Source organism: Sardina pilchardus, chromosome 20, assembly GCF_963854185.1.
Source record: "Sardina pilchardus chromosome 20, fSarPil1.1, whole genome shotgun sequence".
Taxonomy (NCBI): Eukaryota; Metazoa; Chordata; class Actinopteri; order Clupeiformes; family Clupeidae; genus Sardina; species Sardina pilchardus.
The window spans coordinates 14,158,868-14,170,653 of record NC_085013.1 but is presented as its reverse complement, the minus strand read 5'-3'; the positions used below and the strand labels follow the sequence as shown (position 1 = coordinate 14,170,653).

Below are 11,786 nucleotides of genomic sequence, written 5' to 3'. Positions count from 1 at the left end.
GCCGCTACCGCCACCTCCGCCTCCGCCTCCGCCACCTCCACCTCCACCTCCTCCACCCCCGGGACCTCCGACCCCCCCTCCGCCGCCGCCGCCGCCGGGGACGTGCGCCGTGGAGCAGTCGTCCCGCGAGCCCTCGTGGTGCGAGCTGTAGTGCATGCGCGGGAAGGTGCTGCTGGACACGTGGTCCGAGGCCATGGAGACGGGCATCACCATGCACTCGGAGTGGATGGAGCTGCGCGGCGAGCAGCGGTGGTGGTGGTGGTCCAGCGGGCAGCTCTCGGTGGGGCTGAGCAGGTAGGACTGGCGCGCGTCGGCCGGCCCATGCTGCAGGTGGTCCAGGGAGTGCTCGCAGTCGGAGATGCCGCACGTGTGCGCGGAGATCTGGAGCTGAGGCCGGCCGCCGGATAGACCCTTCATGTTCTTGGGAGGGGGAGAGTAGCTGTCTTCATCGAAGTACTGGGATGGCGACCATGAATACTGCTGGTCTGCGAATGACAAAAAGAGACAACCAACGTCAGAAACTTTCGCCTGCCCTTGAAACACTCTCTGTTTTGCACGGTTTGAACGTCTTTGAAAGACATCTGATATTATGCGCATACAGGTACAGCTTTTTGAGGAAAAAACAACAAGATGTTGGTTTTGAAACATGGAAAGTACAGAGACAAGAGTACAAGCTTCTGTCACCCACCTCCCCAACCACCCACCCCGCCGTCCTGCCCTCCCCCTGTTTTCTCTCTCCTGGCTGCTCGTGCCAGACAGCAGAGGGGACAGCTAGCCGCTACCGATTCCATTTATCCGCCGCAAAGTAAAATAATAGCCTATCATTTGGGGAGGGAGGCATCATCCGTCAAAGCCAGCTTTAGGGAGAGCGCTTTTGAGGTGCATCAGCGGACGTCCTTGAGAGGCAGCAGCACAAGATTAAAACGACATCCCCCATAATCTTTCATCAAGGGCACACACACTGGTAGGCCACGTTCAACTTAATCAGAGGAGAGCTCGGGCCCTACTCGGACCACTGTTCTGCTCACACCTGCTGGACTATTCTCTGATAAACATGTCAAAAGGTCACTACGGGAAGATGATTTATCAAAGGCAGTCATCAAACCTCGCGAGTTGCTCTGACCGGGTTATAATTTGCAATGCAAACTCAGGAGATAAGGCATGCCGCTGAGAATATTATTGCTCTTCACGCAAAGCCTCATCAATATAACTTTTTCTCACATGTAAGCATATACCTCAAGGCACTAAAGCCAATCATTTATAATCCTTTATTTGAGTTAAAACAACATTGAAGGTCAGAGTTTATCTAGTATACAGTAAGATGGATAGAAATACAATTTCATAAGCTTTTATTACAGTGTATGAGTGTGGGAGTGGGATAGATATTGGTTAGGGCCTTAATGATCCTTTTAATGAGATGGATCAAAATGCACCTTCAGACGTGTGAGGACTAGCTGTAAAAACACCATGCGGTTGTGTGTAATTACTGCTGAGATATGTGCATAGACTGATTCCACTCTCTGACAATTGGGATTTAGATTGTACTTCATCAGCTGCCGTCCGTAAATCAGCTCAGATTGATGGGCGCTGCCAGCTCTGGGGCATGTGATCCGGCGCCCATCACAGACTGTTCCAGTAAAGATGAAAAAAGCCACATGATAAAATCACTCACCCCCCCCCCCCCCAGAAAAGCTGCAGTGGAGAGCTACACTCACAGAGACCTGCATGGGCGGTGAGACCTCCACATTCCGAAGTGAAGGTTATGTTTTATGGGAAACTGTGGAAATAGAGTGTGGGAACACATATTTTGTCGACGGAAGGGGCGCGTTTTAATCTGGTGAAAACGCAGGGGCCGCAGGTGAACGACTCTCGGAGACACTCTCGCAGAGCATTACGATATTTCATTCAACATTTACTGACATCTTCTCCAAGACAGTGAGGACTGAGCCAGTTTTCATCATGTGGCGGTTTGAGCAGCTCCCTGAAACCCCAGCATGCTTTAGTGAACACCCAGCCACTTTAATTGGCCATGTTTAGCTGCCTTGGGTAATGGCTGCTGATGAAAAAACATGGGAAAATGCAAATCTGAGTTAAATAATAAAAAAAAAATCGAACAAAACAGAAGCAAGCTGTGATCATTCCCTCTGGTGCCCAAACTCACAAATGAGAATGTTCGCAAATTGGAGTAGAAGCGCTCCAATTACCACAACTCCCTCGGATGGATCACATGCTAAATGATAGGACAGACGCTTCTGCTGAATGACCTGACCGCCTAGGTTGAAGTGTCCATGCATGCAGTGACCGCTGGACTTTGCCGAAAAAGAATAAAAAACTCTCGCTCTTGTGTGACGGGCCTTTCAGGTTACGCAACGCTCTGTGGCTTCGGCTCTCTTCTCGCTCCAGTCTCTTCTCTTTGTGTTTGCGGAGGACGGCATGGGACTCGGCAGCTGATATCCAAAGTTAGTCTTGAATATTTACAGTAGCCGGCTGAGCCGTTCTGCTGGGACCGATGCACAGAGCAGGGCTTCGCTGTGACTCCCATCAAACAAGATCAGGCTCAAGGAAGGGGAGCGAATGCCAGGAAGGGTATAAAAAGAACCCTGGGCCTTCTTGTTGTTAAATTCACTCCCTCTTCCAGGCAAACTCGGGAAATACTGGCAATGTTTAATGTCACGGCACCCATAAATGCAAGACATGGGAGATTTAAGCGAATTCAATCAATGGCCCTCAGGAACTTTTAACTTCCCTTAACGGCCCTCGGTTATTCATTTATGCTTTTCAGAAAATGGGCCTTTTGTTTATAATGTCAGAATGTCCTTGCTCGTTCTCCTCTCCCTCATTAGTGCATGTTGAATCCGCTGCATTTACTTGCCATCATTAAGCTTGCATATGAGGGAATATCACTGCACATCATTTGGACTTTCTCCAGACTGTAAGAGGCTTCGCACGTAAACACGGCCGTCAGAAGAGCGAGACAAAGCTCTGGGATCCAATGTGGGCTCATCATCACAAATGTCACAAGAGTCACCTGCTGTAAATAAGGGGAGGAGGGGGTGGAGAGGGGGGGCTGGCCACAGATCCTGACAAACTGCATCCATGATCAGCACTTTCAGCACGATCCCAATGATCGGAGTGTTACAACTGCAGTATCTCATGCATTACATCAAAACAGCAACCCCTCGCCTAACAGCAAAGTGGAATCCAACATAGACTGCACTGGCACTCTCTAAATTAACATCTATCATCCCAGCCTAGTCCATCTTACACATGCCTTGTCACAATTTAAGGATCCAAGTACAGTTGTCACCTTTTTATTCATCTGTGGGTTTTGCATACTGTAAATGACTTGGGATGAGGCCCAGGCATTTTAGGCAAAATATTCCATTCACTGAACATTTCAGTTTTAGCTCAAAGAACTTCTCTCTACCCATCAGGTTCATGCAGTAAAGCAAGCCCGTGTCACTCACTGACCCCTCTCTGATCAACATCCACTTCTGACGTTCTGAAGTTGATATCCAACCCTACATTTACCCGCATACCAAACTACACCATTTAACACAGACTGCTCATTCCACTGCACTAGCATGGAAATAGCGGTGCGTCTTCTTAGAGTGAGTGTGACAGGGCGCGATCCCTTTCTGTCTCTTGCACCAGTGACTGGACTTAACAAACAAGTTGAAAAAAAAGAATTGAGCCAAAAACTTGGATGCTGAAGTAAACGATCTGTAGATTTGGCAGCTCTAGTAGCCGTTTTCAAACTATATAGAGAAGCTACTACAATGGATCTGGCATTCTACTTGTGTGAAAACATCCTAGAGAGACCAAGGTAGACAAAGACTTCAGCAGAACATCTCATCAATCTCCCCATGCTTGCCTTTATGGCATTTGCAGCAGTCTAAGATGGTGACTAACAGTATGTTGACCATGACCTTGGTTTACACAAAATGCTTTGAATCCAATAGAGGGCTCATTGCTCATGCATCTTGCTACTAGGCTCCTCTGGCAAAGCCTCTGAAGTCAGCCAGGACTAAGACATCTCTATTTGGCTCAACAACAGCAGTTGTCCCTAAAAGCTGGACACCGGGTCTTCACTGTGCGTAAACAAAGCGATCGATAAAGCGGCTTGATTATCCATCTCTCAAAAGGTTAAAGGCGCTCTCCCTGGAATTTGCCTCTTTCATTAGAAAATCAAAGCGGGGAGAACGTGTCCTTAACCCCTGGGGGACCGACAATGGCCACGGCAATTAGATTCTGTGTGTGTTTGTGTGTATGTGTGTGAGTGGGGGGGTGGGGGGGTGGGGGGGGGGGTTAGGAACACATACTGCAGTCCACCCACCTCTTTCTTTTAGGTCCAGATCAGATCAGATCATCGTGACAGACAAAGAGCCTATGACAGACAATCCCAGTGTGTGACAGTGTTGCCGACCAACGTTACAGGACAAATCAAATCAATGTCAGCAAGGTCCCAAACAAAGAAATTCGTCTCTATAAAGAAAGATACTGCTCCCCTCGTCCCACAAAGACCTTAGTCAGCAACACCAATGAGGGTGGGCCTTGTCTCCCAGCACAGCGAGGCGTTTGAATTATAATGAGCTTTCACAGTAATAATGTATTGCCATTGTCTCATATGAACTCTTCCTCCCGGGCCTGGTCAGCTATTGTAATTAAATGTCCCTGGTTCTGGGTGTTAACCTACAATTATTGGAGCATTCAAAGAGATTTACTTTCTCGTTCACTGTAACAGAGCAGTGCCTGCAATAAATGTTCTTCTGTAGTACACGGCCAACTGTGTTACTATTACTCCTTATGCAAGTCCTTCAGCACACTCTAAATGTTTTGATAATTTGGCAATTTTCACGATAGGTGGCACAAAGTCCATTTGGAGTTTCAGGTACCTTGCAATAGACTTAAAGAGGATAACAAACAATTGTTTTTTGACTTTGAGGACTGATATTACAACAATTCACACGTGTGAGGAAAAGTGTAAAGCCGGGAAAAATACCGGGCGTTTTGCGATCTCCAGATAATCCCTACTCTCTCTGTTCACACCCAAACAATGCGTCAGGGATGCTGAGCACCACTTTTTAAACAACACGGTGTGGAGATGGAGAGCAGGGGCCCATTCAGCTGATTCACCGCGCTATCTCGGTTTTTTTTCCCATCCTCTCCTTTTTCGCCTGCTCTTGGCCGCTGTATAAATGCCTCTTAAGAATCATGGGAGCATTGTGGGCGTGCTGGCTGCTCAGTTCCCTCCGTAGCCCCTCAGCCCCCCCCCCCCCCCGCCCCCCCACCCCCACCCCCCCCGCTGCGCTGCCCTGCGATGTCTATTCACAGATCTGGCCCGCCGCCTCACGCTCGCCGACTGGATGAAGACGGATGTGCGTATGCCCGCTGCGTGATAACAGCGTGAGATGGTGCAATCAACCCCCACCTTCTTTTCACTCCCCCCCCCCCCCCCCCCCTCTACACACACCCCATCCCCAACACCCCTCCATCTCTTGCTCGGCAGGGGGGTGAGGGCAGGTGCCGGCAGCAATGAAACGACACCGTCCTCGGCGTGAGGCGCTGAGAGCGAAGATAGGCAATCGCAAACTGCCGTGCCAGGAGGAGCCTTTTGTAATCCGGGCCGAGGTAATTCGCCACTAGCTCGTGTTGTCAGATGGGAAAAGTGCATGTTTTCCTAGGTGATCAAATAACAATTGGCCGCATGAGCACATCTGTCAAACAGCGTAATCAGTTTTCAGGATATTATACCAGGTGTGCTTGCCTAGCATGGTGGGGATACATGACTCGACTTGAAATTGTATGTATAAGACCATCCCATCTTTTACGTACATAACATCTTTTACGAACAATTTCAACGTACATAACGTACATAACATCTTTTACATACAATTTCAACGCACATAACGTACTGTACATATCGTCTTTTACATACAATTTCAATGTACATAACGAACATACCATCTTTTACATACAATTTTAATGCAAAAAAGCAGCAAGTACCTTACACGAGTACACAAGGACACCATAAAGGCACACTGAAGATGCAAATAACAGCCTTTTATGGTGGCGCATTCCAACCAGCACGACACAAGTGTACTTTGCGTGATGAGCCCACCATATAAAAGCACTCAGGGATCAGTGATGGAACAGTCAATTCGCCTCCCTCTCACCATCACCTGTGATGGAACGGGAAGCTCTCCTGCTTTCCTGGCATCTCTCAGAGGCTTAACATGCAGAACTATCAAACTTAACACCTTATCCCGGGAAATCTGTCTGACAAGGACAGAAAATTGCCTGAACAACCCTTTTGTTACCTTCCCTTTCCTTTATATAAAAAAAGCTCCATTTGTAGAACTCTCAGACACACACCAAGGGCGGTCTCATTTTTTCCCCCATATACCTGCTGTGACAGATAATGAATGAGTGATAAGCAGAGTGGCTGAATGCACAAAATGCTTATCATAAAGAGGGAATTAGCAGCGTGGTGACGAGCTTTGTTATCAGTGCTTTGCTCAGCTCTCTGCAGCAAAGGCACCGTCAGGAGAGCCACTCTTCACACTGCTCTGAGGTGCTATGGTTGGGCACAGCAATGAACTATTCCAATTAGGAGACAAGTGTCTTATTTCCACTAGTAAACAACACTGGCTTATGGACTCTTTCTTTTATGTGTTATTCAAGTGGAATTGCACAGTCACATGCTTCAAGGCCAGCCCACATGACGTCCCTATCCGTGACTGTTGGTCAAGATGTTGTGGGTGATGAAGTGATTTGTCCCGACAGATGCCGGCCACAGCTGATGTGAGAGGCGCTCCTAACTTCTGGCGCGGCGAGCGAAGTTAAGCCGCGCGCAAACACGCCTCCCATCTCTGCTCCGCCGCGGAGTTGACCGAGGCCCTTTTTCCTACAGGAAACCCCTTGTGTGAGTAATTCCCTTATGTAACGTTCAAGGATGCACTCGCAGCCAAGAACCTCAACGGAGCCGAAAATAAGACGTGTGGTTGTCATGGCGACCAACGCCGCTGCGGAGAAAGCCGGGGCGTCAAATCTTCCTCCGTGGATTCGGAGAAATAACCTCCGGCAGTCGGTATCTGCCACACCCACAGAGGTTCTCTCAACGTTAAAAAAAACCCCCAGCAGATCAGGAGATGAATGAGTCTGCGTATGACGGCGCACGGCTGAAACTCAGCATCAAACCGCAGTCCTGTCCAAGATCCGTATCTCAGCCATGGTTCTCCATTCGGAGTTGAGGTTAGCTCTGTACTGTACACCAGACCCCCCTCCTACACATCCCTCCCCAAGAGAACATCCTGGCTCAGCCCCTGATCTCATCTCCCCCCCCCCCCCCCCTCCCACCTGCCGTGTGCCGGGGTTTTGGGCTGAAGCTAATGACTTTGAAGATGGAACTGATAGGCATGTGGGTCAGATCATAATACTGTCTTTTTAAAAGCTCCCCATACTGCACTCCGGAGAGGAGAGTCAGTGTGTTAAATCATTTGCTTTGATGCTATCTCGCTCATATCTTTTGGCTTTGTCTGATGGAGGCTTAATAAAGAGAGATGTGAGGAACAAAACCGGAAAAAAAAAGAAATTTGGCTGCTGTTGTCAGTGACAGCAGCTTAATGAGTGAATCACAACATGAAGTGTAATGATTGTGCAGGGTGGTAAACGAACAGACAAATGGAAATACACAAGCGTGAGCACTGACACACACACACACACACAGACACACACACACAAACAGATACACACCAACACAAACACAAACACAAACTTAAACACACACACACACACACATACATAAACACAAACACACACACACACACATAAACACACACACACACACACACACACACACACACACACACACACACACACACACACACACACATACATATAAACACAAACACACACACACACACACGACAACAGCGTTTGAGATGAGGGTGAGGCAGTGGCCGCAAGGGTAGAGGGGAGGAGGAAAGCACATCTCCCTGCGCAATCTAATTAGAGTAAGTGAAGGGCCCAGTTCTTTACAGGCTGCTTTAGTGGCAGTGAAATGAGAAGGCTGCTACTGACCTCTTCCAAAAGAACACCGCAAATGAATTATACAAAAGAAAACGGAGCACCTCCGCCCATGCACCAGGCCCCAAAGAGCACTTAATGAAACACTGTTGATAACCTTGTTGAGCGATGACGCTCATCGCCAGTCAGCGCCGCCGTTGACGCTGCGTTCACATACGTGTGCGAGGGTTCTACGCTCCTTCCGGGTCTGACTTTCTCGGAGAAAAACAAAAAAAGCGTGCGCAAGCCGCGTGTCTCGTGCCAATCTTTTCCCCGAGCCCTTATACGCGATACGTCGGGACCGGGAAACAAAGTCATTAACAGCGCACCGTCTCCCGCGGGAGGGGGTGTCGTACAGCGCTCGCCGAGTCAATTTGCCTGCCGGAGCCCTTTTTACCGGCGAAACGGGCGACTGGCGCACCTGAGAGAGGGAGATACGCTGCAAATTTCATTACGGGCAGATCATGCCAGCTTGTGTAACCTCGTTAGCGGCCCCCTGGGCTCCGATGGCAGCACAGACACAAAGTAAATGTCCTAACTGAGAGACTGTTCCCCCTCCGCGGTGCCAAGCATTAACAACAACAACCAAAAAAAAAAAAAAAACATCTCTGAAAATGATGGAGCATGTTTTTCATCTTTTGCTCCACGCTACACACATCAGGGCTTTTACTTTTGCTGCACTATGGATGGAGGCTGACAGACGTGGCTTTGTTAGAGCCCGGGTCTATTTTTCAGAGGAGGAGAAGTGTTCAGCTGTGTGGGGGGAGAGACAGGAAAGAATGGGAGGCACTGACAGTGCTGTTGCTCTTCACCGACTCTCCGCTTCCACCCTCGTGAAAGTCGAGATGTGACTCCGTCGCTGCCATTTGACCAAATGTAACTCCAAAACAATAGGCCCGTCAGAGCGCCCGAGCACGGAGCGGGCGAATGCCACTCCACCTCTCTTCCTCTCATGCCCAAATGCCATCTAAGCAGCATGGGCGAAGCGTCCTCCATCCACGCCGTGCTGGAGTGGGCCTGTGACTGAGCCTGTGCCCGCAGCCGGAGACCAAGGGGGAGAGTGGAGCTCTCACATGAAGCGACACTTGCCACCTCCTCTCCTGTCACGTGTTGCTCCACACCCCAGCGTGCTAGTGTGGTGGACAGCTGCACGGGCGAGAGTGACAGAGCAATCTATAGTCCCATTTAAATGGACACGGTGGGACTGAGCCAGGAGGGGCGGCATGGCGCTGTATCAAAAAATATAAAAATAAAAAAATCTGTATAAAAAAAATGCCCGCCCTCGTCCACTTCTCCCCAGGGGTCATGTAAAATAAGCCCCGACATCTGACCAGAGGGCTCTGTGTCTTTCTTTTCATTTTGATTTCCTTTATGGTCTGTGTGTATGTCTGTGTGTGTCTCTCTCTCTCTCTTTTTTTGTAACTGGTCTTCAGTCCTATTTGTTACTCAATAAAGCTCCTCTATCTTTTTGATCGTTATTTTGAACTTTTCACCTGTCTGCGCGATGAGATGTCTCTGAGATGAGAGACACACTAAATTGACTGCGATGTGTTTTCTGTATGGATTTCACAAGTGTCACACTGAACCGAATGAGCAAATCAAGTCAGCGGGCATGTGGGAATGACTGACCGTAGATCAGTTTGGAGGGAGAGTAGAAACAGGGTGGCAGAAAGACAGAAAAAGGACAGAAAAGCAGAAGTGAGAGAGTTAGAGAGAGAATGAGAGAGAGAATTTGAATGGAGGGCTGACACAGTGAGACTTCCAATTATTGGCTTTCAGGTTGCCACAACAGCAGTGCAAGAGCGGCCATGTTTTCAGTCTCCCCCTCGAGTAGCAGAGAGCCTCCTGAGGCAGACACAGAGGTTGTCATATCACCACACTGAGCCTTCCACTTAAGGTTGCCTGGAAACAGATGGCTAACTAGAAACACACATCACCATGCTAGCCCACACATGTCCACATGCTACAGAACGTGCTTCTTTTAAAATGATCTCTGATTGTGACAACAGAAAAAGACAACTCTATATTTCAGTTTGATCTCTCAGACGTAACTCTTCCTGTAATCATAAAGATATCTGTGACTGTGGTGTGGGAGAACATAAATTCATCATATTAGTGAAACCGCCCAAGCAAACGTGAAGGACACCACCTACACAGGTGGTTGACAAAAGGACAGAATGATTCCTGCTAATATGCTAACAAAAAAGGAACAATGCTGTAAATATGAAATACGCATCTCATAAACGTCAGAAGTCTGCTTGTCACGGGTGATAAATACGAGTCACCACCGTGACGGTGCAAGACAGAGCAGGCAGGGGGGAGAGAGTGTGCTGAGGTGAAGCACCCTCTAAAAATGCCTTCACCTCTCTGGGCATTTGCATAATTTACACAGCATGTCTGTGCCCAAATATGGACCAGGAATGACATTCAGGACCAATAGTGTTCACCTAAAATGGACTCTTTAGGGATGAGCTGTAAATTTAGATAAATAATAATGTAATATAAAATATAATGAGATATGGGGCTGCATTGGCGTCTTATTTACTGCCCAGGGTGGCCCTGATGATGGTTCATTGCTCTCCTCTGATGCTCGACAGTGAAACCCGTAAAACGCTAAACCGAGAAATCACCTTCCCTGCTTTTTTATCCCCCTCTCAAATCACCGCCGAAGCGACTGCACACATCACTTCCTGGAGGAGAGGAGAGGAGAGGAGCGAGGCGGAGAGGAGAGGAGAGGAGAAGAGAGAGAGTGACGGGGGAGGGGAGGAGGGCAGGGAGAGAGCGGCGGGGTGATAAACGGCTGATTTACTGCCTGTGACCTCCGCCGCCACATCACACTCCCATTGGTGTGTCCTCTGACTGCACGAGTGACGCCGCGTTTATTTCCTTTATTTACCTGGAGGTAGGCTAGGTGAGCTGAGGCTGTGCGCCCGGGTCCATTACTGGGACGCCAAATGCGCTGTCACTTCTATAGGCTTAGCTGGGGAAATGGCATGTGAATTGGCAGCTTCCAATACCAAAAACCTGACTTACTTTTAAGGTTCTATTTCCCACAAATGTTCAGAATGACATGGGGCCTTCAGCTCAGCCAATCCCTCTCTGGAAGGAAGGAACGCAGTCCATGCAGCACACCACAGGAAAGGATTCTAAAGAATCTCTAGAATAACATTCTTTACAATAACAGAGAATCAGAGGGACAATCGATATTCAACAAATTTAAGGAGGATGACCAATTACAGTACAAAGGATTTGCCATTTAGGACTGTGCAATTCTATTGTGAGGGTGATTACCAGTGGTCTCAAATCCCAATGTTATCATCGTACAATACAGTATACTGCATGTAGTACACACTGTATTCCACAGTATTCACTATATTAATGCAATTAATACAAGACCATGATGCTCAGATAAACTCTTCTTGAGAGCATCTCCTGAGGCCACAGTTTTCACTGGAAGATGTTAAATGCATCACAATGGCGTGAGTGGACCTGTGCAATGGAGCTGTCTGGGCCTTTATAGAGATCTTTATGGAGCTGTTGTGCATCGCGGGCATCATGGCGTCTATTTAAATGCCCTGCGCTGACTCAGAAAACATCAGAACATCTGCTGCGCCTTTGCTGAAGTTGATTAAAGTCCCTGTGATGTCATTTCCACCCTGATTTGCATTTCTAACAGCAAAGGCTCATGGGGGAGCAGCTGGCACATATCTGAGAGTGTA

At 48.4% G+C, this 11,786-nt stretch overlaps 1 protein-coding gene across 1 annotated transcript in view; it reads right to left on the bottom strand.

Moving 5' to 3' along the window:
• Positions 1–11,786, bottom strand: part of dlgap2a (discs, large (Drosophila) homolog-associated protein 2a) — a 158,979-nt gene that overhangs the window by 54,858 nt on the left and 92,335 nt on the right. The window contains exon 8 of the mRNA XM_062523513.1: positions 73–485. Coding sequence (XP_062379497.1) covers positions 73–485 — 413 coding nt within the window. The remainder of the gene's footprint in view (positions 1–72; positions 486–11,786) is intronic.